At 52.5% G+C, this 26,358-nt stretch overlaps 3 protein-coding genes across 6 annotated transcripts in view; 1 reads left to right on the plus strand and 2 right to left on the minus strand.

Annotated features, from left to right (window-relative positions):
* The window catches only part of SYN1 (synapsin I), a 49,568-nt gene extending 33,916 nt beyond the window's left edge, over positions 1 to 15,652 (plus strand). Inside the window, exons 6-13 of one of the 2 annotated variants that reach the window (XM_012477381.3) lie at positions 9,650 to 9,712; positions 10,819 to 10,961; positions 11,053 to 11,127; positions 11,226 to 11,328; positions 12,287 to 12,433; positions 12,777 to 12,864; positions 12,958 to 13,549; positions 14,554 to 15,652. In XM_012477381.3, the coding sequence (XP_012332804.1) occupies positions 9,650 to 9,712; positions 10,819 to 10,961; positions 11,053 to 11,127; positions 11,226 to 11,328; positions 12,287 to 12,433; positions 12,777 to 12,864; positions 12,958 to 13,549; positions 14,554 to 14,689 (1,347 nt within the window). In that variant the 3' untranslated portion in view covers positions 14,690 to 15,652. The remainder of the gene's footprint in view (positions 1 to 9,649; positions 9,713 to 10,818; positions 10,962 to 11,052; positions 11,128 to 11,225; positions 11,329 to 12,286; positions 12,434 to 12,776; positions 12,865 to 12,957; positions 13,550 to 14,553) is intronic. The other variant, XM_012477382.3, reaches the window with a different exon arrangement.
* Positions 310 to 5,019, minus strand: TIMP1 (TIMP metallopeptidase inhibitor 1). Its single transcript, XM_012477387.3, has 6 exons — positions 4,821 to 5,019; positions 3,455 to 3,583; positions 2,068 to 2,147; positions 1,756 to 1,882; positions 1,422 to 1,546; positions 310 to 578 (listed from the first exon to the last, which is right to left on the minus strand). Exons 2-6 carry the CDS (start codon positions 3,573 to 3,575, stop codon positions 408 to 410), a joined length of 624 nt encoding a protein of 207 aa, XP_012332810.1. The 5' UTR covers positions 3,576 to 3,583; positions 4,821 to 5,019; the 3' UTR covers positions 310 to 407.
* ARAF (A-Raf proto-oncogene, serine/threonine kinase) lies at positions 15,321 to 26,337 on the minus strand. Of its 3 annotated transcripts, none has more exons than XM_012477384.2 (16): positions 26,246 to 26,337; positions 24,438 to 24,638; positions 24,171 to 24,274; positions 22,605 to 22,707; positions 22,364 to 22,518; positions 22,153 to 22,251; positions 20,745 to 20,901; positions 20,614 to 20,641; positions 20,394 to 20,539; positions 20,093 to 20,295; positions 18,571 to 18,747; positions 18,433 to 18,479; positions 17,799 to 17,917; positions 17,451 to 17,582; positions 16,464 to 16,598; positions 15,321 to 16,221 (listed from the first exon to the last, which is right to left on the minus strand). In XM_012477384.2, exons 2-16 carry the CDS (start codon positions 24,531 to 24,533, stop codon positions 16,087 to 16,089), a joined length of 1,836 nt encoding a protein of 611 aa, XP_012332807.2. In that variant the 5' UTR covers positions 24,534 to 24,638; positions 26,246 to 26,337; the 3' UTR covers positions 15,321 to 16,086. The 3 variants fall into 3 exon arrangements, with proteins under 3 accessions (XP_012332807.2, XP_012332808.2, XP_012332806.2); XM_012477385.2 differs by having other exon boundaries at positions 20,745 to 20,886; positions 24,438 to 24,592; positions 26,246 to 26,334; XM_012477383.2 differs by having other exon boundaries at positions 24,438 to 24,592; positions 26,246 to 26,334.
* Positions 26,338 to 26,358: the final 21 nt, after the last annotated feature.

Consider the following 26,358-nt stretch of genomic DNA (forward strand, 5'->3'; position numbering starts at 1 on the left):
GTGGGATCGTTTATAACTAGAAAGCCCTGGGCAAATAGCAATCAGAAATCAGTATAGGAAAATATTTTAAAGTATTGACTGGAGAGATTAGTCAAAGGTTACGGTTGATAATGCAGGGTCAGTGACCATTACTGCTGTTGCCAATCTTCAGTGCTAATGCCAATGTTGAGAATTACTACCAGGACGTCAGAATTTAAGTAAATATGAAAACCTGACATTCGGCATCCCTCATCCCCACTGGTCCAGGGTGCTCACACCAGGTCATCAGCAACATGGGTTTGTTCCCAGGCACTACACAGAAACAGTGTCTGCTGGGTGGTAACTCTTTATTTCATTGTTTGGAAGAAAGATGGGAGTGGGAATGGGGTGGACACTGCGCAGGCTTCAGCTTCCACTCCAGGCAGGATTCAGGCTATCCGGGACCGCAGGGACTGCCAGGTGCACATCCCTGGCTCCCGAGGCAGGCAGGCAAGGTGACGGGACTGGAAGCCCCTTTCAGAGCCTTGGAGGAGCTGGTCCGTCCACAAGCAATGAGTACCACTCTGCAGTTTGCAGGGGATGGATAAACAGGGAAACACCTGGAAGGGAAGAGGGAGACGTCTCTGAGGGCTTCTCCCTGCCTCCCCCGTAGAGCAGAACTTCCTCTCCTCAACTTTCAACACTGAGCTCCTGGGGAGACTTGCTCACCCCACCAGATTACATACCCCAGGATAGCCCCTCCCACTGGGGGAACTGTCACTGGGTTCTGCAAGGTAACAGTAAGCCAGTAAATCAGTGTCCTGAAATGGTGGCTGAGGAATAGGCCCTGGGGGTCAGTCAGGCAGGTTGCCTGGGGAATTGTCCCAAAGGCCAGGGGAAAACTGGCAGTAGTAAGGAGCCCCACCCGGTTGGCAGCTGAGGAGTTTAAGCACAGGAATAACCAGTGGGACTCCAAGATAGTCACTGGGCTCAGAGGACATCAGGGGCCTTCAGAGAACAGGCTTGGACTAGCCAGGAGGTCAATGTAACACCCTCTGGTGTCTGGAACAGTCAGAGCTGCAGAGATGCAGATGTGCTGAGGAAGGGTCAGTGGGATTAAGGAACAGCAATTTGGGTTCTTGGAGAACATTCTGGGGAACCAAGAAACAATCCCAGGGGCTCAGGAACAGACAGTGGGATTACAGAATAGTCACAAGGGAGAGTTAGAGGGACCAGGGACAGGCGATCACACGGTATTGGACACAGGGCAAGGGAGCAGCCAGAATTTGTAAGGGAGCAGTCTTGGGCTTAGGGAAACAGCAAGAGAGATCAGGGACAGCCCCTAGGGTTGGGGAGCAGCCACAGGGACACGGAATAGTCAGAGGGAGCAAGAAACAAGGCCACGGTTTAGAGAAGGGCCCCAGGAAGGATCTCCCGCTGGAGGTCAGGGTCCAGGCACTCACTGTGCATTCCTCACAGCCAACAGTGTAGGTCTTGGTGAAGCCCCGGCGCTGAGCTAAGCTCAGACTGTTCCAGGGAGCCACGAAACTGCAGGTGGTGATGTGCAAGAGTCCGTCCTGCAGTTTTCCTAGGAGGAAAAGGGGGGAAACCGACAAGCAGCTTGTGATTGGGTGAGCCGCCGGGCGGGCAAAGGCCCGGCCTTCTGATAGGCTGAAATTGGGGTGGTCCCCATTTCCAGTGAGGCCATTCCCATCAGAGCCTCGCCCCCTCGCGGTTGCTAGGCCGCGCCCCCAGGGACTGGTTGGCGTGGCACAGGGCGCGGGAACGGTGCCTCACCAGCGATGAGAAACTCCTCGCTGCGGTTGTGGGACCTGTGGAAGTATCCGCAGACACTCTCCATGGCGGGGGTGTAGACGAACCGGATGTCAGCGGTATCCCCTAAGGCCTGGAACCCTTTATACATCTGTTGAGGGATGAGGGGAAGTGTCTCTTTTACTGACATAATCCTCCCATTCCAGGTTCTTCCCTGAAGTCATATAGCATCCCGAGATCACAGCCAACTTTCTCGCACCAACCAGTGGCCAGAAGCTTCTGTTTTGACCAGGAGGAAGATGTTAGAAAATGCTGGGAAAGGGGCAGGGGGAGTACCTTGGTCATCTTGATCTCATAACGCTGGTATAAGGTGGTCTGGTTGACTTCTGGTGCCCCCACGAACTTGGCCTTGATGACTGCAGGAGAGGAGGGAAATATGAGTCAAATGGACTGCATGAGCCAATAAAAATAAGATCATCGTCTCATAATACCAGCAAAGTGCGTACATAAATAGGGGTTATTGGATGCCAGACAGCACACTAAGTGATTTACACATTTGTTGATTGTTTCGTCTGTATGTTGAATGTCTCTCTTTGCCAGGAACTGCTTAAGCCGTTTTCATATATTCATTTGTTCATTTACTCCACAAATATTTCGGAGTGCCCACTGTGTCCCAGATATTGTTCTGGGTGTTAGGGACACAGCAGTGAACAAAACACAGAGATCCCTTCCTTTGTGGAGTTCACATTCTAGCCAGGAGGAGACAGGCTAAGAACAAACAAAAGAAGTATATGGGAATGTCAGAAGATAGTAAGTATAATGGGGAATTACAGACCTGGGTAAGGGGATGACAAAGATTCTTTGCTTGACCAAACTTTTCTCAGGCTCCTGAACCTTCTCCTAGACCCATCTGTGCACTTCCTTGTAAAATCCAATTTTAGCAAACAGCCCTGCTAAGTTAGTTTAGCAAGAACCCCTGTCCTCGATATCCCTCCTCAGTATCTGATCATCATCAGTCTCTGGTCATCCTTCTATCTGATCATCCTCAACGTCTGATCATCCTTGCTATCCGATCAGGTTCTTCATCTTCCACCATCCCCCAGGTGATGTGTGATTCTCCTGGCCTGCCTTCAGCAAGAATCCTGTTAGGTCGGTTTTGCCAGAATCCGTTACCCCTGATGTTTCCTCTTAGTGATTTCCACCCACAGACCCTCACACTGGTCCTTGGCTGTACATTCCCACTGGCCCATGCTATATTCAGTGTTGAGCCCAATCTCTCCCCGCTGACTGCAAGATCCCATGGCGGTGGTTCCTATATCCATCACCATGGTCCTGAATATGGTCTTCCTTACTGTGTGCTATAACAAGTATCACTGAATATTTTTCTCTTTAACAGGAGATCAGGAGTACTAAGGGGCAGGGGTTAAAATTTTAAACAGAATGGCCAGGGAAGGCTATCCTGAGAAGGTGACGTTTGAGGCAGCCGCCCATGTGGATACCTGGGGGGAAAGTGTACCAGGCAGAGGGAGCAGCCAGCAAGAAGGTCCTGTGGTAGGCTTGGGCCCGGAGTACATAAGGAAGTGTGAGGATGCCAGTGTGGCTAAAGCAGAGGAAGTGCAGAGGCGAGTGGAATCGATCCAGAGGTAAGTGCCATTGTGAGCCCCATGGGACTGAGAGGGGAAACCAAGGCAGAGTGTGTGGGCTGAATGGGGTGAGAACTCACCGAGGTCAGAATTGCAGAAGGCCGTCTGTGGGTGGGGTTGGACACAGGTGCAGGCCCTGCTGGGGGCTATCAGCCACAGCAACAACAAGATGCCGGAAGCCAGGGGCGCAAAGGGGGCCATGGTGGGTTCTGCGGGAAAGGGGGATGTCAGGCGGGCCCCAGGCCAGCTGATCTGCGGACCTGGGCAGGTCATCCACCCCATCCTGCTCTGGGGCAGCCTATGGAGGGGATTAGGGGACTGGATTTGGTCTTGAAGGGTTGGGGAATTTGGGGATTTTAAGGGGATTGGGGAGCCCAGAGGAATTTAGGATTTAGAGAGTTGGGAGAGTTTAAATTATTGAGGGACTGAGTGAGTTGCGGCATTATGGAGTTGTGGCACTTGGGGGAGGAGGGGGCTCAGGAAGTTTGAGGAATGAGGAGATTGAGGAAGTGTGGAGGTTGAGGAGTTTGGGAGTGAGGAATTTGGGATTGGGGGGCTGAAGGAGTTTGGAGGAGGTGGAGAGCTTAGGGGTTGTGTATATTAAGAGATATGGGGGTTGGGGATTTAGGGAGGTTAAGAATTTGGAGGAGGTTAAGGGTTTAGGGAGCTGGGGGAGTTTGGAGGTTGAAGGGGTTGGGGGAATTTGGGGGCTTAAAGCAATGGGGATACTTGAGGAATTTGAGGGCAAAAGAAAAGTTTGGGGCCGGGCGCGGTGGCTCAAGCCTGTAATCCCAGCACTTTGGGAGGCCGAGGTGGGCAAATTATGAGGTTAGGAGATCGAGACCATCCTGGCTAAAACGGTGAAACCCGGTCGCTACTAAAAATACAACAAATTAGCCGGGCATGGTGGCAGGCGCCTGTAGTCCCAGCTACTCAGGAGACTGAGGCAGGAGAATCGCTTGAACCCAAGAGGTGGAGGAGGTTGCAGTGAGCCGAGATTGCGCCGCTGCACTCCAGCCTAGTGACAGAGCGACACTCCGTGTTAAAAAAAAAAAAAAAAAAAAAAAAAAAGGTTGGGAGTTTGGGAGCTGGGGGAGTTTAGGGAGCTGCAGGGATTTGCGATGGGGATTTACGGGACGACGAAGGACGTTGCGGGATGAAGGAGTTTGTGGGGGGATTTGGAAAGCATTTGTGATATTTGGGGGACTCACGGTTTGTGGGAGTTGGGGATGGATGTCAGGTGTTCTAGGGAGTTCGGAGCCTAGGGGTTGGGAAAGCGGCTTCAGCCTCCGACCCTCTTCCCCCTTAACTAGCCCAGGGTCCTGGTACCGGCAGGCCAAGCTGAGCAGACAGGCATTTGGCACTGGAGTGCACAGGCCTGGTGGCCAGCACCCAAGCTGCAACCCAGCCCCAGTCCCTGCTGGGCCTCCCCGGGGCCCTGCTTACCTCTGGTGTCTCTCTGGGCGCTGGATCTGCAGCGATGGCGGCAGGGCCTGAGCGCTAGAGGATAAATGTCCACGCTAGGGGCGGGGGTGGCAGCGGGTGCGGAAACCACAGGCCTCCAGGCTTCCTGGATGCATTACTCATCCACCCACCATCAGTGCAGAAGCCAAGGGGCGGGCCGAAGAAAGGAGATACACCCTCCTCCTCTCCCACCCTCCTTCTCTCCCTCCCCCTGGGCCTTGCCCGTGCCAGCCCCCTCCCCCACCTCCACGTCAATCACTATTCCTTCCAAGCCGCCTCAGCGGAGAGCTTGGAAGCAGCATTCACCCCAGCCCAGTCCCCTAGAGTCTCCAGAATCTATCCAATCACCCACATCCCCCAAGCTCCCTGTGGCTCAAACCCAAATTAGTTCAGCCCTTCAACATTTACTGTGCATCTACTGTGTGCCAAGCACACAAAAATCCCTTGTTTGGTATGTCTGATATGCTGGTGAGGGGTGGCAGAGAGGAAACAAATTAAGTAGCAGCAGTGGAGGGAGATAAAGCAGGTGAATGGGGAGGAATATAAAGTGGGGAAACTAAGGCACGGAGCGGTTAAGTGACTTATCCAGGATCACAGAGTCAATACGTGGCAGAACTGAGACTGGAACTCAGGTGGCCTGGAGCCAAAGCCAGGGTCTCAAAAAACACTGACAAATAGCCGGCATTTATATAGCACCGACTGTATACTAGGCACTCAGTATAGTTTATCTCACTCAAAGATCATAACAAATCTCCGAGGTGGGTACCAGTTACTATTCCCATTTTACAGATGAGGAAATATGGGACATAGAGGGACTGAAGACCTTTCCCAAGATCACAGGGTATGGCCAGGATTCTAACTGAGGCTACCTGGCGCCAGGGTTGTAACTCAGGAGTGGCACCGTCCTAGCAGGCAGGGAATGGTGCGAGTGAATGAATAAGCATTGGGAAGGGGGTGGCTGTGAATGATAGTGGAAGAAGCAAGTGAGTGCGTCAGTAGAAAACCAATCCCCACCCCATGCTGCCCTGCGCCTTCCCCATGGACCTATGCCCTAAGTTGGGGGTGGGGTGGGGCAATCCTTGCCCACCAGCTTTTTGACAATGCAGGAATCTTCCCTGGGGTTCTGATGACCATCCTTAATTCGAGGAGGATAGATCCATAATAATAATGGTATTGATGATGGCAGCCGCTTATTGAGCACTTTCTGTGTACTATGTGCTGAAGTGTTTGTATAAATTATCTCATTCACTCACCATACTCCCTTGCTAATTAAGTTTGATTAACTCAGGTATGTTATCCCAATAAGAACACAACCAAAACTACCAGCGGCCCTCACGGAGTGCTTACTGAGTATCCAGCGCTGTTCTGAGTAGGAGGGGGGTGAGGGATGAGAAATTACCTAATGGGTACAATGTACACTATTTGGGTGATGGTGACACTAAAAGCCCAGACTCCACCACTATGCAATATATCCATGTCACAAAACTGCAGCTGTATCCCCTAAATCTTTTTTCTTTTCTTTTTTTTTTCCCTTTTTCTTTTTTGAGATGGAGTCTTGCTCTTTCGCCCAGGCTGGAGTGCAGTGGTGCAATCTCAGCTCACTGCAACCTCCACCTCCGGGGTTCAAGAGATTCTCCTGTCTCAGCCTCCCAAGTAGCTGGCATTACAGGCACATGCCACCACGCCTGACTAATTTTTCTATTTTTAGTAGAGACAGGGTTTTACCTTATTGGTCAGGCTGATCTCGAACTCCTGACCTCAGGTGATTCGCCCTCCTTGGCCTCCCAAGGTGCTGAGATTACAGGCGTGAGCCACTGCGCCCAGCCTTCTAAATCTATTAAGAAAGCACTTGGCCGGCCACAGTGGCTCATGCCTATAATCCCAGCACTTTGGGAGGCTGAGGCAGGCAGATTGCTTGAGCTCAGGAGTTTGAGACCAGTCTGGGCAACATGGTGAAACCCTGTCCCTATTTTAAAAAGGCCAGGTGTGGTGGCTCACGCCTGTAATCACAGCACTTTGGGAGGCCAGGGTAGGTGGATCACGAGTTCAAGAGATGGAGGCCATCCTGGCCAACATGGTGAAACCCCATCTCTACTAAAAATACAAAAATTAGCTGGCCATGGTGGCATGCACCTGTAATTCCAGCTACTCAGGAGGCTGAGGCAGGAGAATCACTTGAACCCAGGAGACACAGGTTATAGTGAGCCAAGATCATGCCTCTGCACTCCAGCCCAAAGCACTGTTGTAAAGTCTTTTTACAGACATTATCTCATTTAGTCAATCCCGATTGCCTCTTTGTTCATTAATGTTAGTTAAGGAAGAGATGTTAAGCCAATAATAACAACAGTGCTCAACACTTCTTGAGGATCGAGGCTTACTGTATGCTCGATAGCATGTTGAGCATTTTTCCTGAAATAACTAACTTATTTCTCACAATATTCCTGTTAGATATAGCTCATGTTCTCATTATACAGATGAGGAAACTTAGACACAAAAGGACTGAGTGACCTGCCCAGGAATGAGAATGAAGAAATGGTTCTGTTGGGGGGGTGGTGGGGGACAAAAACAGGGAGGAAGGGAAGTAAACCAAAAAAAAATCTGTAGGAGGTGATTGTGAAAGTGGGACAGTGAGAGTGAATGAGACCGGGGCTGAGTAACCTGGTGCCTCCGAGGGAAAAGTGAGGGCAGGGAAAGTCCTGCCTGGTTCCTCGCTGACTCTGGTTCTGACGCCAGCTCTTTGACTCTGAAACGTTGAGTCAGCACAGAGTTTTGCCGACTGTTTACATTTGGAGTCCTGTGGATCTCGGTTATTGTGCAGTTTTGAAATGGAGAGTGGGAGGGGTGTCACACCAGGTGCTTGGGCCTCATTGTGCCCTTTGTACAGATGGGGAAACTGGGGCTGAGAGAGGGGTTGTGACCTGCCTGGGGTCCTTCATGGCCTTAGGAAGAGGAAAGGCCAAGCTTCAGACCTAGGGCTTTCCAGGACTTCTCAGAGTCAGAGTTCAAAGTGCCCTGCATGCACACACGTACAGGCACACACACATACACAGAGCATTACGTTCAGGCTCAAGTCCAGAGAATACAAGGACAGTTAACGAAAAGAGGCACCTGGAAACCTCGGGGTTGTCGGGGGAGGTATGGGTGTGTACGCACAGCCCTCTGGTGTGTTGTGTTTCCATTCCTGAGAGTCAGGCGTGTGCCTGTGTGTTTTGTGTGTTGCTTCTGGGAGTTGTCTACCTGCCTCGATAAAGCAGGTCTGGTCTGGGTTGCACATGTAACCGTGAGTGCCTTGTGCACTTCTGTGTGCTGTGCCTGGGTGGTACTGTATGCACCCGCCTTGGCATCATTTCCCTGGCCTGCTGCCCAGAGATGCCCCAAACCCCCGCCCCGACATCATGCCTCTCAGCCCACCTCATCATGACGCCAGTCATTTGGGAAATGAGGAAGGAGGGGTGCAGAGGGAGGCCTGAAGGTCAATCGGTCACCCTGAGTCTGCGGGCTTCCTGTGCCTGTCGGGAACTGGGAACCACCACCGCCCCAGCAGCCCCTCCGGGAATGCCATCTCTCTACCTTGTCAGCAAGAGGGAGGGCCACCAGAGGGGCGCTGTGCAGCTGTGCTGTGGGGTGCGGGGGAGGGGCAGCCTAGGGCCTTTCAACCTGTTTCCTCTACTCCACCTGGGACCAGGAACCTGGTTTCCTTTACCCCATCTGGGATTGGGGGAGACTTGAGGTATCCCTCTCGCCTGAATGTGTGAGTGTGTGTGTGTGTTCGGGTGGGGGTGCCCAGGAATGTTTTCTGCAAACTGAGTTGTGGGTGTCTCTGGTCGTATGTAGCCTCTCTGTATTGTATATGTGGCAAGGCATGTTGTGTGTGTGTGTCTAGATATACTTTTTCTGTGCCGAGGATTGTGGCGTGGGTCTGTTATGGTTCTCACTAGTGATGTGAATGCCCAGAAGTACATACACCTCTGTATGTTGTGTAGGGCCTTGTTTGTTGTGCATTTGCCTAGGGGTGCTGTGTGTGTGTTTGTGTGTTGAGTATGTGCCCGGTTCTGTGGAGTGTACCTCTGGAGTTTGTGTGCTTCTTGATTGCATGTCTAATCTTTTGTGTTGTGTGTGTTCCACTGATGGTTATGTGGGTTTGGGGGAGGGGAGGGAGCCTGGGTGGGTGTGTGCCCAAAACTATTGATCTTGTGCCTAAGGGTGTCAAGTGTGTACTACCCAGGAGTGCTGGCTGCTGACCCATGCTCTGGGCACCTGACTGTGTGAGTGTCTGTGCTGCCGGGAGCCTGCTGCTTTGAGCCTGTTTTGGCCGTCAGTCTCAATGTGCACTGGCATCTCTGGGTCTGGCGATATACGTCTGAGTTTATGTGTGCGGGGTGAGGCTTACGTACAAGGTTTGGCTGAGGGGTCCAGTCGCTACATGCTCACCACCACACCCCCACACACACACGCACTAGCACACACTCACCTCACTATCATCCATCCACTGTAAAAACAAACTTTCTTTTTACTGGAAAAGTACCCCACGCTCATCCCCTGCCTCTGCCCGGGAAAGCAGGGGCGGGAAGTCTGGAACTTGGTGGTGGGGTGGAGGGAGGGACAGACAGACAGGGCTCTGGGTTCAATTCTGGGCTTGGAGGCGGAGGGACTGTGTGACCCCCAGCTGCTGCCTGCCTGTCTCTGACCCATGTGTCCTGGGAAGTGGCTCATAATGCGGTTCCCACTGGCTAGGGTCCCCTCAGTACCACGCCACCCCTGGAGGTCGCCCTTTCTGCCCTGACCATGCCTCCTCTGCCTTTCCCCACCAGCTCAGCAGCACGACATACCCTGTGGTTGTGAAGATGGGGCATGCCCACTCTGGGATGGGCAAGGTGAGTCTCTGGCTGGACTGTGCATAGGTAGATGTATGCAGTGCACACCAGTCATTCTATGTGATCATGTGTCCTGGGGTATCATTGTCTATCAAGTTGGTGCAAAAGTAATGGTGGGTTTTTTCCAGTTTTTTTTTTTTTTTTTTTTTTTTGAGACTGAGTCTTGCTCTGTCGCTCAGGCTGGAGTGCAGTGCTGCAATCTTGGCTCACCGCAACCTCTGCCTCCCAGATTCAAGTGATTCTTCTGCCTCAGCCTCCCGAGTAGCTGGGATTACAGGTGCCCAGTACCACGCCTGGCTAATTTTTGTATTTTTAGTAGAGACAGGCTTTCACCATATTGGCCAGGCTGATCTCGAACTCCTGACCTTGTGATCCACCCGCCTCAGCCTCCCAAAGTGCTGGGATTACAGGCATGAGCCACCGCGCCCGACTGGTTTTTGCCAGTTCTTATGGTAAAAACTATAATTACTTTTGCACCAAACAGATTTTTATTTTCTCACATTCAGCTGATCTCATAAACCCACTTTTCCTCCCACATTCAGCCAATTTTGTGTGTCCTGTTATTTTGCTTCTGTCTCCAGCACTGTGTCTGTGTGTACATGCATGCCTGTGCCAAACACACACGATGTGGTGTGATCGTTCACGTTCCAAAGTCTTGAGGTCCTGTATGCTTTACATCCATCTGATTTTGTCTGTGTGTACGTAGAAAGCAGACTTGTAACTTGTGTCCGAGTTTCTGTATCTTTGCGTGTTGTGTGTATAACTGATTTTGTGTCTGGATGCCTATATTCATATATTGTATATACACAGGTTTTTCACAGCTTTAGTGAGAAAGAATTTACATACCCTAAACTCACCCATTTAAAGTGGACAATTCAATACTTGTTGATATGCTCAGCGTTCTACACACCCAGCTTTGTGTCTGTGTGTACATGTACAAAACAGGAGACCCACAACTGTGCCTGCTTGAGCGCCTTGGCACATCCACCTAATTTTTGTGTACTCGCTTCACCTGTGTGTCATGTGTACATGCTCCCCCAGGAACCCCCACTCCCCACAGCTGCCCCCTCCTGACCAGGCCCTGATCCTTGCCCTAACACCCACAGGTCAAGGTTGACAACCAGCATGACTTCCAGGACATCGCAAGTGTCGTGGCACTGACCAAGACATATGCCACTGCCGAGCCCTTCATCGATGCCAAATATGATGTGCGTGTCCAGAAAATTGGGCAGAACTACAAGGCCTACATGTGAGTGGAGAGACCGAGGGTCTGGGAGGGGTCCCCTGCCTTGCCCCATGCAGCCCCGGCGCCGCTGAGCCTCTGTCCCCTTGTCCCCCAGGAGGACGTCAGTGTCAGGGAACTGGAAGACCAACACTGGCTCTGCAATGCTGGAGCAGATCGCCATGTCTGACAGGTGTGCAGCCGGAACTCAGGGTGTGAGGGGAAGGGTGGGTGGGAGTGCAGCAGCTCAGGTGAGAGACTGACAGGCTTCCCTGCCCCTTGTCTTGACAGATACAAGCTGTGGGTGGACACGTGCTCAGAGATTTTTGGGGGACTGGACATCTGCGCAGTGGAAGCACTACATGGCAAGGACGGAAGGGATCACATCATTGAGGTGGGAGCACCCAGGGGTCAGTGGGGTAGAGTGAGGAACAGGTGTTGGGCAGCAGCAGTGCAGACTGAAGCGCTCCGTGGCGCCGAGGTCCTCAGCCAACAGCAATGCGCTTAGTACACTGTAAGGTGCTGGGCGAGCTTTTGAAGGGACCATCCCTTGCAATGGCAGAACACCTAGTAGACTCTAGACTGAACTTGCATATCCTTGGTGAATAGCAAAACCCTTATTAGACTGTTAAGTGCTCTGTGAATCGAGACATCCTGGCAAATGGCAAGGCACTTAGTATCCTTAAAGTATTCTGGGAACAGCAAAGCATTTTGGAAAGGACAAGGCATCTAGAAAACCCTAAAGCAGGGATTGGCAAACATTTTCTGTAAAGGAGCAGATGGTACATATGGGCCATACAGCCTCTGCTGTAACTACTCAACTCTGCAAAAGCAGCCATAGATGATATGTTAAAAAAAAAATTAAGTGTGGCTGTGTTCCAATAAAACTTTGTTTATGGACATAGAAATGTAAATTTCATGCCATTTTCATATGTTATAAAATCTTTTGATTGTTTTCAACTGTTAGAAAATTTAAAAACCCATCCTTAGCTCATGGGTCATATAGAAACTGCACTCAGTTCGAATTCCTTCTCATAGGCCCTGGGAAAGTCTCCTCCTCCAGGGCCTCCCAGGCAGCTTGCTGACCCACCATGAGCACCTCCCTGACCCACCATGGGCACCTCCCTGCCCAGGTTGGGCCCACAGGCCCTAATTTGCTGAGCCTTGCTCTGAAGCACCTTCTAAGCTGTAAGGTACCTTGAAACAGACAAGCCTTCCTCACTGTGCACAATCAGTGCCTCAGACACTGGGGCTTGGCAGTGGCCATGCCCTTGGCTCACTGAAAGCGTGGTGTTACTGCTGCCTCAGGCACGTGGCCTGCCTCTCCCCTCATGGATTCTTTCCTCCCCCAGGTGGTGGGCTCCTCCATGCCGCTCATTGGTGACCACCAGGATGAAGACAAGCAGCTCATCGTAGAGCTCGTGGTCAACAAGATGGCTCAGGCCCTGCCCCGGCAGCGACAACGGGATGCCTCCCCTGGCAGGGGCTCCCACAGCCAGGTCAGGCCCCTGGTGCTGAGCTAGTGGCTTGAGCTAGTGTGGGGAGGTAAGCCATGGCTGTGCCATGGAGTGGATGATGTGTAGGCTTACAGCAGCACCTCTGCATACATCTGGCTGCAATTGCCAATTGTTTAAAACATTGACAAGCAGCTGCTGCCCTGACTTCCCTTAGCACCTCCCTACCCCACCCCTGGGAAACGGTCCCCCACCCCACCACCTAGCGTACACTCAGCTGGCCACAAATGGGGCAACACCCAGCGCACAGGGAACCTGTCATCATTGGCTGATGCTCCAGGGGCTGGTAACTATTTTTAACCTCTCCTGCTCCATTCCTCTGCCGCAGACTCCGTCCCCAGGGGCCCTGCCCTTGGGCCGCCAGACCTCCCAGCAGCCTGCAGGGCCCCCGGCTCAGCAGCGACCCCCACCACAGGGTAAGCGAGACGCAGGCGGCCTCAGTCCCCTACCGCAGCCCGCCGTGTCTCACCCGCTCACTCTCACGTGCTCTCTCTCTCTCTGTCCGCCAGGCGGCCCTCCACAGCCGGTCCCAGGCCCCCAGCGCCAGGGACCCCCATTGCAGCAGCGCCCGCCCCCGCAAGGCCAGCAGCACCTTTCAGGCCTTGGACCCCCAGCTGGCAGTCCCCTGCCCCAGCGTCTTCCAAGTCCGACCTCAGCGCCCCAGCAGCCCGCGTCCCAGGCCGCGCCGCTGACCCAGGGTCAAGGCCGCCAGTCCCGGCCAGTGGCGGGAGGCCCCGGGGCGCCTCCAGCAGCCCGCCCGCCCGCCTCTCCGTCTCCCCAGCGCCAGGCTGGCCCCCCACAGGCTACCCGTCAGACATCCGTCTCCGGCCCGGCTCCGCCAAAGGCCCCTGGGGCCCCACCGGGCGGGCAGCAGCGCCAGGGCCCGCCCCAGAAACCCCCAGGCCCAGCTGGCCCCACACGCCAGGCCAGCCAGGCGGGTCCTGTGCCCCGCACTGGGCCACCCACCACGCAGCAGCCTCGGCCCAGCGGCCCGGGGCCCGCTGGACGTCCCACCAAGCCACAGCTGGCCCAGAAACCCAGCCAGGACGTGCCGCCACCCGCCACCGCCACTGCCGGGGGACCGCCGCACCCCCAGCTCAAGTAAGGGGACCCCTACAGCAGACCTTGCCTTGCTGTTCACAAAGCGGGCCCGTACCCCAGTAGAGCAGTCCTAGCTCCCATGCTCCTCAGACCCAGGTCCTATGCAGGGATCCCCAAGAACTCTCTCTAGCCTGGGCCAAGCCCTTCCCCGAAGCTTTCGAGCCTCCGGGCCCACCAGAGGCTCCGCCCCCTCACCCCAGGAATTTGGTGCCAGAATGCCAGAGAAACTGCACTCAGTTCGAATTCCTCCTCATAGGCCCTTGGAAAGTCTCCTCCTCCAGGGCCTCCCAGGCACCTTGGTGACCTACCGTCGGCACCTCCCTGCCCAGCCCAGAGCTTTCCCTGCCAAACTGGCCCTCTCCCTCCCAACCCATCCCCAAAACTCCTGGCCTGAGTCCTAGTCCTCCATCATCCCGCTCTTCCCACTCCATCCTCATACTTTTTCTCTTCCTTCACATCCTTCTGGCCCATCACAGTCTCCCCCTGAATCATCACCCATCTGCCTCTTCCAGTCTATTCCAACCCCCACCCCAGCTCAGACGTCCTCCCTGCCCTACCCAGCTGCTCTGTCTTAGGCTGACTTGCCCAACAGCCTGTCCTTGGTCCAAGCCTTTCCGATGCCCTCCTAGACACCCCACCCTTAGACTGGAAACCTCCCTGGCTCATCTTCCCCTTTGTATCAAACTAGCCAAGAATTCACAGAGAAGGTTCTGCCCAGGACTATTCCCATGAATTCCACACTTTACCCTGGATCCAAGTCCTCCCAGCCTGTCCCAGATCCCACCTCCCTGGCCCAGGACTCCACCCACTCCACCTGAGTCCTCCCAGCCTTGAGAACCTGTTAGGGTCCAGGCCCATGGTGGCGGGTGGGGAGGTCACAGGCACAGCCCCAGGATCAGAGGGGCAGGGCTGGGGCCGGGCCTGGGGTAACATTGTGTTTCTCTCCCCTTCCTCCCCTTCCTCTTCCCCCCTTCCTCCCACGCCTCCACCTTGTCTCTCTCTAGCAAATCCCAGTCTCTGACCAATGCCTTCAACCTTCCAGAGCCAGCCCCGCCCAGGCCCAGCCTTAGCCAGGACGAGGTGAAAGCTGAGACCATCCGCAGCCTGAGGAAGTCTTTCGCCAGCCTCTTCTCCGACTGATACCCCACTGAGAACCCCAAAATCCCTGGGCAACCCTTCTCTGGGCCCTGAATCCATTTCTCACTTTTGGAGTCTCCAAATCCCTTGAGAACCCATCTCCCGGTTCTCCAAGATTCCACCTCTCATTCCTCAAGATCCCCCAGTACCTTGAGAAACCTGACTCCTGGCCCTAAATCTAGTTCTCACATGTGGAATCCCCAAGTCCTTTTAGAAACCCCACTCCTGGTCACTTCAAGATCCACTTCTGTTTTAGGACCTCCAGATTCCTGAAGACCTCCGCCCCTGGTTTCCCCAGAGGGCATACTCCTTCCTGGAAATGCCCAAATACCAGGCAATCCATTGCAGAATCCCTTCCTGGAGCCCTGAAGTTCCTGGAAAACCCCATTTTTGGTCCCAGATCTCTCCAGCACACCTATTTCCCATCACAATTTTCCAAATCCTCAAGAAACCCCTACTGTTGAGCCCCTTCCCATGGATCTTCCATCTCTCTGAAGATCCGCATCCTCAAACGCCACCCAACACCTAGCCCCACAAGGATTTCCCCTCACCAGCTCCCCTCAAACCCCATTCAATACCTTGGGAGCTCCTCTCACTTCCAGGACCCCTCGGTTCCCCCAGGGACCCCCCTCCCGTTTCCTGCCTCTGACAGCTGTCTTTAAATATGCAAACTCCACCCATCTTCCCAGAATCCTTTGCACACGGAAGGCCAGTGGTCTCCCGCTTCCCCACTTTTGCCGTGATGTCTGTGTCTGTGACTGACGTGGCCTCCTCTTGTGCCGTGCTTGGCATATGTGGTCCTCGTTCATCGTGCCGCCTGTGGTGATGCGTGCAGTGACGCTGTTTATGTGGTCCGCACCTCCGCCTGACCTCCACTCCTTGCCTGGACTCATCCCACCCCTCAGCGGCTCTGAACCCCAAGAGAAGAGTCGGGAAACAAAATAAACAAACAAAGGCCCAGCAGAATTCTGTGCTTCTTGGTGAAGAGGGGAGTCCTTGAATAGCAGGGGAGACACAAAGGGGACCCCCCAAAATCCACATGGGGTGCTGGGAACCCCAAAATCCAGTGGAAGGCACATCAGGCATAAATTCCAGAGAGGTTCTGAATGGAATCCCTGCCACAAATCCCAGCCTTTGGAGATGGAAGAGCTCCCCAAATTTACAAGTATCCCCAAAGCCTAGAGGAAACCAAATGATGGAGGAGGCAGGGGGCTCAGATTTTGGGGGGTCCCCTAATTCCAGAAGAACCAGAAAGGCACATGGGGACTCCCTCATCTCCCAGGGTAGGGGATGGGGGATCCTGAGGCAGCATGAGGGCAGAGACGAACATTAAGTGGCTGGTGGGCAAGGCTCCTTGGTGTGGCGGGCTGAGACTGGCTCCCCGGTGGCTTGGGTGGGGCCTAAGGCACAAGGCGGGCTGCGCTGAGTAGGCAGGCAGGCAACTCATCAGCCTGGGTGCGGTGCAAGGAGGGTTCCGAGGCACTCCGCTCAATCTTGGGGAGTGACCGTTGCAGCAGCTCAATTGTGGCCAAAATCTGAGGGCAGGTGGGGGTGAGCAGGGGTGTCCAGGGCCCTATGGGCATCCCAACAGCCCCAGACCCCAGTCTCATGGGGAAACACACACACACACACACACACACTCTCTCTCTCTCTGTCTCTCTCTCTCTCTGTACCTCTGAGCTTTCAACACAGTTCACATTCACATCTGCCTCCATCTCAGTCTTCCTCCATCCCAGAGTCCCCCACCCAAGATGTCTAGCCCTCCTACCCAGCCCACCTGGGGGAAGAGGGGCCGCTCCTCCCGCTGGAACTTGAGGCAGTCAGACAGCAGGCGCCGCATGGCCTTGGGGCAGTTGCTGGAGATTTTGCTGAGGTCTGGGGACAGATAGCCTCGGCCCACCATAAAGATAATCTGTGGGGAGAGGAGACCAGGAAAAGGGTGATCTGGGGTCAGGGGCTGGAAGGCCCAAGGAACTCTGTATTGAGGGACTTGGGAGGTTCATTTTTGGCAAACTGGGGTACTGTCAGTATTAGGGTCCAGAGGATTCTCTGTCCCTGAGGACTTGGGAGGACTCTCTGCTTGTAGAACAGAGGAATTTAAATTTGAGGTTGTCAAGGATTGTAGGTATCTGGGGCCCAGAGGATTATGGGTCCACAGGTTTCTAGGGGCCCTAGGGACCTGAAAAGTACTGAGTCTCAGGGAAACATGGAGTTCTGGGTCTGGGGAGTTTGTACTTCTGTGGGGGTCTGGGGTCTAGAGGATTCCAGGTATCCTGGCCCTGGGGCCTGCTAGATACTCAAGGCCTAGGTGACTGTGGGTACCTGTGACTATTCCAGAAGCACAAAGGGGTTCTGTTTTTGGGGAGAAATGGGATCTTGGGAGAAATTAGATCTGGGCTTTGAGGACCTGCGGCATTTTGAGTACCCAGAGCAGAGGACTATAGGCATCTAGGGGTACAGACGGCTTTGGGGTATTTGGGGACCTCGGGGGATTCTAGGTATAGAGATCTGGGGCATTCTGGACTTCGAGGATTTTTGTCCCAGAGGACTGTGGATGTGAGAAGAGGGAAGTTGGAGTAGGGAAGACCCAGAGAATTGATTATAGGTGTCTGGAGCCCAGGGGATTCTGGGAGTCCTTATCCAGTAAAATTTTAGGTTTCTGGGGAAAGTGCGGCATTCATCTGTGCAAAGGAGGGGATATGGGGTATGGATGCCTGAGGGGATCCCTCAGCTCAGGGAACTGTGGGTACGGTGTGGGGCTCACCTGGTCACGGCAGCCAATGTGGCTGTAAGGCAGTGAGCCAGTCATGAGCTCGTAGAGCACAACCCCGTAGGCATAGACATCTGACTGGAAGCTGTAGGGGTTCGGGTCCTGCATACGGATCACCTCAGCTGCCTACAACACCAGACCAGGTCAGCAAATGGCTAGCCCGCAGTCCCAGATCCCACTGGCCACACAGGGTACAATCCAGAGCCACCCACACGAGGTAGGACATGAGGAGTCCAGACACCCACACCTGGCACAGGCATCCCCATTCCTACTCAGCCCCACACACCCCAATCCAGGAGCCTGCGTCCCCACGTGGCCCCCATCAAGCCTGGCCCAACTCACCATCCACAGCACAGAGCCTGAGGGTTGCTCCAAGGGCTGGGCCCCGCTCCATCGAGTCTTCACCGTGGCCAAGCCAAAGTCACCAATCTTCACCGTGAGCCCCTCGTGTAGGAAGATGTCCGCCAGAGTCAAGGACCACTACAGGGCCTCCTAATAGCCATGCCTCTCACCCTGCCTGTGAGGTTCCCATTGGTGCCCCCATACCACTCATCCCTCTGATCCTGACCAGGAGCCCCCTAATATCACACAAACTACCCACAACCTTGACGTGGGCAGGGAACGCCTACTAATGCCTCCCATACTCAGTGCTGCTGTGACTCCTGACCAGGAAGCCCCTCGGAGGGCACCTGAACCCACCATGCCTCTGATGCCGACCATAAAGCCCTCCACAACTGTCACACATCAGACCTTCACCAGAGTCCCCAAGAACAGCACCTGAACCAGCCACACCTCTGACTTCTGACCAAGAGACTGCCATTAAAGCCCCCTCATCAGACACAGCTCTGCTACCTGGCAAGGAGCTATGGGACACATACACATGGCCCTCCCTTGTAATCCCCAGAACCCCCACAAGAGGCACCCTCTAAGCCCTTGACGCTCCCACCCCAATCCCAGCCCAGGGACAGATAGATACTGTTAGACTTGAGATCTCGGTGGATGATGTTCTTGGCATGGAGGTAGCTGTGGGGGTGGAGGCAGGTGGCGGATTGGCTGGGGGTTACCTCATCTCCCCCACCCTTTCCCCCACCCCTCCCCAGGCCAGGAGGCTCACTCCATGCCCTGGGCAGTCTGCCGGGCCACATCGATGAGCTGGACCATGTCGAAGCGTGTGTCGGCCACATGCAGGTGGTGGTAGAGGCTGGAGCCCTCACACCACTGTGTGATGATGGCAAATCCCGGCCGGGTCATGAAGCCCATAAACAGCAAGATGTTGACATGTCGCGTCTTCCTGCAGGCAGGGAGGGCATTGTCAGAGGTGGGGAGGAAACATAGCGACTGTCACTTACTGAGCATCAGGAGTGGCACTCTTCTTCACCTTCTTCGGTCATTCATTTTCACCCTGTCTTTTGGGGCACTCAGGACCAGAGCATTGCCAGATTCCATGAATTTGTGAGATATATTTACTGGGCTATGACTCTCTGCTGTGGGCTTATATGCGGAGCCTCCCCATCTGAGCCTCCCAACAAAAGCAGGAGGGAGTAATTGCTGCCCCCTCCTGCCTACAGTAGCATTTCTAATCAAGAACATCCCCCACCCCTCTGACTCTGACCATTACCTGGGTCTGTGACCATCTCACAGATGAGAAGGTGGAATGCCAACCTTCCTCACTGATGTATCAACATAATATGGATAAATGTAGGGTAAAAACATTGGTGATGTGTGATTAGAGCCTGTTCAGCAGCATGAGAAGCTTAGAGGTAAAGAGCTTGGAGTCTGGACTCACGTTCAAATCTAGGCTTCACCAGTTACTCACTGTGCAACCTTGGGGAGGTCATTTAACCTCTCTGGGTCTCAGGCTCCTCAACTGTAAAACTGATCATTATATTAGCTACCTTATTCTCTGTAACATAATTGTGCCCATTTGACAGAAAGGAAAAGCCCATGCTGACATCCCCAGAACTGGTAGAAGCTATCCAGTACTACCTGTAGTATATAGGTATACAGGCCCCCAGCCATAAACATGCATTTAGCTCACACAGAGCAAATGTCCACTGGCAGTACTATTATAGTTACTATGTGCTACATAGTAACTATAGCAGCAAAAAAGGGACACCTGGCTTTCTTAGCATGGCTAGATGAATACTGTATTGATTACATACTAATAGCAATTATAATAATAAAGCAATGATTAGATTCTTGTGATGATAATATTGTTTAAATCAAGGCATTAGAATTAGTGAATAATGAGAACCAACACTATAAACAGAACATTACTGATGTAGTTCAAGCAGAGGGGAAGGAAAGATGCAAGCTTTCCAGGCAATGGGGTTACTGCAGTGATGGCCCACACCCAGACCCAGTTCACAGCAGGCAACTGAGAAGATCCACACTTTGGAGGCAGAGCCATTAATTAATAATAACCCAAACACAAACAACTGCATGATCAGAGGTCCTGTAAACATACCCATTTCCCAAAGGGGAAAGGGATGTTCTTCAGAGAGAAACAACTTCTGATGATGGTTTAACAACACAAATGCAAGTGATGTCCAGGAAGCACTCCAAACATGGCCTTTTCCCACGGAGGGGCCAAGGCCAGGCCTGCCACCCCCATCCACGCACACGTTCAACCTCACCTGAGCACCTGCATCTCGTTCTTGAAGGCTTGGGCCTGCTCAGCTGTGGGCTGGGACACCTTCAGCACCTTCACAGCCACATCGCCATGCCACCGCCCTCGAAACACGGTGCCAAACGAGCCTGTCCCGATCCTCTTCAGCAGCTGCACCTCACTGGGTGGTACCTCCCAGTAATAGCCTGAGTCCCGGTATCCCAGGTTCTTCTGTGGGCCAGATGGGTGGCATCTAAGAGGCCTGCCCACATCCCTCATCCCACGTCACTCAGCCTTGGTTCCCCCAAAAGGTCCCCCCTCGAGCATACCACTTTTTTCTTGTCATCAGCCAAGGACTTCCGCTCACGTTGCTCTGCTGGTGACTTGGAATGTGGGGACTTCCTCCCCGAGGACACGCTGACTGGGCTGGGGCTCCCCCGGGGGGCTCCATCTCCACCTCCTCTACTACCAGCAGCTGCAGTTACAGAGAGGATGTGAGTGGAGGCAAGTGGGGCGGCAAGGGTCAGAGTGCAGGCACGGGGGACTCACCATCAGTGCTGAAACTCTGGCCAGTGAGCTAGAAGAAGAGGGACAGGAGTCAAAAAGAGGGCACGGAGGCCAACAGAAATGACTCTCCCCTCTGTCCAGCGGTCCCCGCCATTGTCCCCCACAGCACCAACCTGGATGAGGTTGGAGTCCACGGGGGCCGTGGAGCTGACCATATGGACGTTGGGAGTGGACGTGGAGCGGATGCGCTGCAGGGGAGCATTGGTTGGGGCGGGGAAGGGGAAGTGCTCCGGGTCACAGTGCTGGGTGCAGGGGCTGCCAGGGGAAAGGCTGTGAAATCACTGTCAGGAATCAGAGAACCAAGAAAGCCCCCCACCCCACCCCCGGCCATAAACATGCATTTAGCTCACACAGAGCGAATGTCCACTGGCAGTACTATTATTCATTGCTTCAAGAAACATTTATTGAGTGCCTGCTGTGTGCCAGATACCATTCTAGGTGGTGGAGATAAAACTGTAAAACAAAATAACAGTTCTTGCCCTCATGGGGCTGAAATAAAAAAACAAATATATAATACGCCTGATGGTGACAGGTGCAATAAAGAAAAATAGTAAAGCAAAATAAGGAAACACGGTGTTCCTAGAAAGTGTTAGAAAAGACTTCTCTGAGGAGGTGACATTGGAGTAAACGCCTAAAGGCAGGATAGCAAGCCACACAGATAGTGGGGAAAGGGGAATGTATAATATTTTATAATTATATATTATAATTACATGTATTCTTCAAATGTTATATAATATGCATTATCTATATTAAAATGCCAATGTTTTAAAGTATACATATTACCATGTTCTATGTTATACATGCATGTTATACATATGATATATGCTAAACATAAAGTTACAAAAATATGTTAATGTTCCCTTCACTCTCCTGAAATGAAACTCAATGGTAATTAATCCACATACACACATTAAAATAATAATACCCTAACCTTATTTTATGTATTATATAAACATGTATGATGTTCTACGTGACGTAAAATTATGTAATACAACATGAAACAATAATATAAATATACCATAAAATATACACATTATAAAATATATATTAGAGCAGTAATATATTTTAATATAGCTATAGTATTGTATTATTATAATATTTAACATAAAAAGCAATAAAAGGGAAGTAATTTATAAAACATTTCAAAATGGAAAGGCTTGAACATGGTTCTAGAAGAATTAGCAAAGTAGTTAGATGCTTATAAATATATGTATAATTAATAATAAAAAGAATTGATTATTTACACTGTACCAGATCCTGTTCTAGGCAATGAACATGTCTTAACTCATTTAATCCTCACCAGAACCTTATATGGTAGAAAGTATCATTATCCACTTTACAGATGAGAAAACTGAGGCCCAGAGAAATCAGGTGACTTGTCCAAGGTCCCAGTTTCATGCCCTTATTCACACTTGTAGGTGCTCAATAAATGTTTGTCAAGTAAACAAATGAATAAAGTATGGCTTGTGGTCGACAAGAGCCCCAGATCTTTTTCTCCCCCTTCAGCTAAGGCATCCCTACCTGGGACCCTGGGGGGTTAGCGACTCATTCAGGGGGCGGTTTGAGGGAGCCTCATGCTGTTTGGAGCCTCTGGACAAATCCTGGACACTGTGGTAGAACCTTGACGGCATGAAGGGTATAAAGCAAGGGGACACGGATCAGCTGTCTGTAAGGGCCTTGTGGCTGGGCCTCTGTGCTCCCCATCCCCCCACCCACCCCAGGTTGGGCTCACTGTTGGCAGGTGGTACTCATGTCAACACAGACTGTGGGGACCTTGGAGGAACAATGCTGGTGGAACTTGTAGCCACAGGTTTGGCAACGGAAGCCATGGAACAGAAACTTAAGGCAGAAGTCGCAGAACGCCAGGCTGAAGAAGGTCTTCCGTACCTGATGCCACAGAGCAGGGAAGTTTAAGACCTGATCAAGGACACCCTCCAACCATAGTCTGCCCGCAATGTCCACCCTGCACTCACAAAATTGTGCATGGTCAGTGGAACATCTTCAAGGACCTCGACAATGAGCTCCTCGCCATCCAGGGGAGCGATGGCTGTGTCCCAGGCAGTAACCGTCTTTCGTCTGCAAGGGGCATGGAAGGGAATGAGTGGGAGGGTGGGCAGGGGCTATGGGGGGGCAGGGAACCCCCAAAAGTCCCTCCAAGCCTGCTACCCACGGTGTCATGTCTGGCATGTTTAATTCTCATCATAGCAACTCTAGGAATTATTCACTATCCTTGCCCCCACTTTACAGATGGGGAAACAGGCTCAGAGGGATAAAGTGACTGGCCCAAGGCCACAAGTGTCATGAGAGGCAGGACGGTGTGAAGAGTCCATGCTCTTAAACGGAAGCGGAGAAGCAAATGAAACTAAACAACTACATCTCAAGAGCGCCAAGCCAGCCCCTGAAAAGGGGGCTGAGGAGGCACTGAAACAACAAAGTGCAGTGTGTGAACTGCATACAGAATTAAGGAACCTCACGAGAGAGGAATAAATAAGGTCAGCAAGACCCAACTCAGCAGACAGAGAATGGGGAAAATGAGGAAGAAGAGAGCTGATGAATTCATGAAATTGTCAAAAGACAAAATAGATGAAATCTGGGAGGAAGTGATGGAGCAGGGTGAGGACTTAGGGGCCAGGGGACAATGAGTTGCTGACCTTACAGGCCAATGAACCAATGAAGTAACAAAACAAAAGTTGGATGAACTCATAGATTTGTTGAACTACCACAGTCCTCCCTTATCTGTGGTTTCACTCTCCACGGTTTCAGTTACCTGTGGTCAACCGGGTAGGAAAGTGTTAAATTGAAAATTGCAGAAATAAACAATTCATAAGTTTTAAATTGCGTGCATTCTGAGTAGCGTGATGAAATCCTGCATCATCTCACCCGGGATGTGAATCATCCCTTTATCTAGCAGATAGATCCACACTGTCTGCGTTACCACCCATCTCTTAAAAGCCTGCTCAGTTATCAAACAACTGACTCAATATCATAGTGCTTGTCTTCAAGTGACCGCCATTTTACTTAACAATGGCCCCAAGCCACAAGAGTAGTGTTGGCGGCAATTCGGGAATGCCAAAGAGAAGCTGTAAAGTGCTTCCTTTAAGCAAAAAGGTAAAAGTTCTTGACTTAAAAGAAAATCATATGCTGAGGTTGTTGAGATCTACTGTAAGAAAAAGTCTTTTATCTTTGGAATTCTGAAGAAGGAAAAATAAATTTATGCCAGTTTTGATGTCATAGCTCAGATTGCAAAAGTGATGGCCAGAGTGTGACACATGCTTAGTTAAGATGGAAAAGGCATTATTACATTTATGGGTAGAAGACAAGAATGGAAAAAGTTCTTACTGATAGCAATTGGGTTCAGTACTATGTGTGGTTTCATCCACTGGGGGTCTTGGAACATATACCCAGCAGATAAGGGGGGACTAAAGATTAAGGGAAGACTAATGGAAGACTCTGTGATAAAGTACAAAAGGAATCAGATGACTGAGGAAGGGAGAGGAGGTGGGACACCCAGTGGGTGGGCATGGGGCTGCCACACTCACCCCTTGATGAGTCGGTAGACTACACAGCAGTCCTGATTTAGACCCCGCACCTTCAGGGCCTTGTCTAGAGAGTCGTAGACACTCATGCCATCCCGGACAGTTACCTGTGTGTATGTGCAGATGTAGGGGTCCTCAGTGCCCAATAGAGGCTGCAGCTGATGTTCCCATCCTTCTGCAAAGGCCTCCCCCAACCACTGTCACCCTTTTGATCCCAGAGTTACAACGGGGTCCATCCACAGCCCCTGCCATTTTGCTTCCATGACTCACCACCGTGCGTTGCTTGTTGGGCAGGTACACTTTGACGGTGCCCACTGCCCGGGACGGCTCGGCCCCATTGGCAGGGGGGCCCCGTGGTGGCTCCATGGAGCCTTAGACTTTGTCAAGATGGGCTGAGGTGGGGCTGGGCAGGTGCCATGGGGCTCCTACGAGAAGGCAGACAGAAGAATTCAGATGTCCAATAATGATCCTCTGGAAGCAAAGTGGCAGGGGACAAAAGAAAATTCTAAGTCCAGGCTCCTGTCGCCCCCTGCAGCCTAATTTTCACACGACAGCCCAAGAGATCCTGCTCACATCTGAAGTCCTTCCAGTTCCTCTGCTCAGACCCTCCTGTTGCTCATCTCACTCTTGAGTGACAAGGTCTCAGGTTCACTGCACAGGGTGGGGAGGGGGAGGATAGGGATGGAGGGGCAGCGCATACTGTCCTGGAGGGTACAGAAGCACATAAGACTCTGTGCTTGGGACCAATGGGGAAGTCAGTACACACTGCACAGAGCTGTCAGGTACATAAGCAGCAAGAACAGAATGTCCTGTGTGGTGGTGTTTTTTTTTTTGAGACGGAGTTTCCCTCTTTGTTGCCCAGGCTGGAGTTCAGTGGTGCAGTCTTGGCTCACTGCAACCTCTGCCTCCCAGGTTCAAGCGATTCTCCTGTCTTAGCCTACCGAGTAGCTGGGATTACAGGCGCCCACCACCACACCTGGCTAATTTTTGCATTTTTAGTAGAGAAGGGGTTTCACCATGTTGGCCAGGCTGGTCTCGAACTCCTGAGCTCAGGTGATCCACCCGCCTCGGCCTCCCAAAGTGTCCTGGCTTTTTAACAGAGAACGGGGGAAGTACCAGATACTGTGGTGAGGGAGGAGTCACAGGCAGTGTGATGGGAAAGAGAGGATCATCAGATATTGATTACTCTTAGTTTGGGGAAGATGGAGGTTGCACCAAACATGTCCTTAAAGGGCACTGTGGGCATCCCTACGCCCTGCAGTGTAATGTTGATGTTAGGACCACAGACACCGTGTTAGGTGGCTGATGGAAGTCCTAAGACTCTATGATGAGGAGTTCATGGGGGCGGGAGAGGTCACCATACACTAGGCGGAAGGGAAATGTAACAGGGGTCACTAGGGACTGTAATGAGAAGGGCGGAAATGGAGATGACCAGACATGGCAGACAAGGAGCCGAACTGGGACTGGTGGATCACCAGACATTGTCATAGGAAAAGGAAATGGAAGGTATGGTGTTGAGGGGAGAAAAAAGGAGGTAAAGAGGGAGCTCCAAAATCTTCCTTGACAACCAGTGAGGGGTCACAGGCACATTATGGGCGTAAACTGAATGGGGGCTCATGGAAGGCGGTTACGGAAGGTTGGACCAAGGCGAGAATACTGACTTTCTCCCAGGGGGGTCAGACACTGTTCCAGAATAAGGAAACCGGGAAGTGAACCGCATCTACGAGACGCACTACCCGTAGTTGGAAAGGAAAGGTCATCGGACGCCTTAGGGGAATTAAGAGGGTATTCCGGCACCAATCTACCGGGTCCCTCCTACCAAAGGGCTTCCGGCTCTGCGCAGGCGCACCACCACAAACAGCGGGCGAAACCATCACCCGCTGCCCGCCGATTCCTGTTATCCACCCCACCCCCGCTGTCGACGATGGTCTCGCCCCGGGTCAAACCACTCCTCCGGTTCCGGGCAGGGGACGCCGGGGCCCAGGCGCAGCCATCCTGGAGCTGAGCTTTCGGTCCAGGCTCCCTGCCCGTGCCCGGCAGCCGCTCCTGAAACCGAGCCCTCCCGGGCCCGCCCTCACCTGTCACGCCGCTACAGCCGCCGCCGCCTCCATCTTGGGCCTGTCTTCTTGTTTCCTCACAGAGTCCGCCTCCTCCACCCCTAGGACTCTCGCTATTGGCTCTGCGGGACTCA

The sequence above is a fragment of the Aotus nancymaae genome, unplaced genomic scaffold, assembly GCF_030222135.1.
Source record: "Aotus nancymaae isolate 86718 unplaced genomic scaffold, 86718_ANA_hifiasm-v0.15.2.pri h1tg000058l, whole genome shotgun sequence".
NCBI lineage: Eukaryota > Metazoa > Chordata > Mammalia > Primates > Aotidae > Aotus > Aotus nancymaae.

Coding starts and splice junctions, on each gene's coding strand:
- TIMP1 (XM_012477387.3), bottom strand. CDS start 3,575: ATGGCCCCCTTTGCGCCCCTGGCTTCCGGCATCTTGTTGTTGCTGTGG. Junction 2,148..3,454: donor CTTCTGCAATTCTGACCTCG/GTGAGTTCTCAC, acceptor CCTCTCCTGCAG/TCATCAAGGCCAAGTTCGTG. Junction 1,547..1,755: donor CGAGGAGTTTCTCATCGCTG/GTGAGGCACCGT, acceptor TTTTCCTCCTAG/GAAAACTGCAGGACGGACTC.
- ARAF (XM_012477384.2), bottom strand. CDS start 24,533: ATGGAGCCACCACGGGGCCCCCCTGCCAATGGGGCCGAGCCGTCCCGG. Junction 20,540..20,613: donor CCAGAGTTTCAGCACTGATG/GTGAGTCCCCCG, acceptor CTGTAACTGCAG/CTGCTGGTAGTAGAGGAGGT. Junction 20,296..20,393: donor CTGATGACAAGAAAAAAGTG/GTATGCTCGAGG, acceptor TCTGGCCCACAG/AAGAACCTGGGATACCGGGA.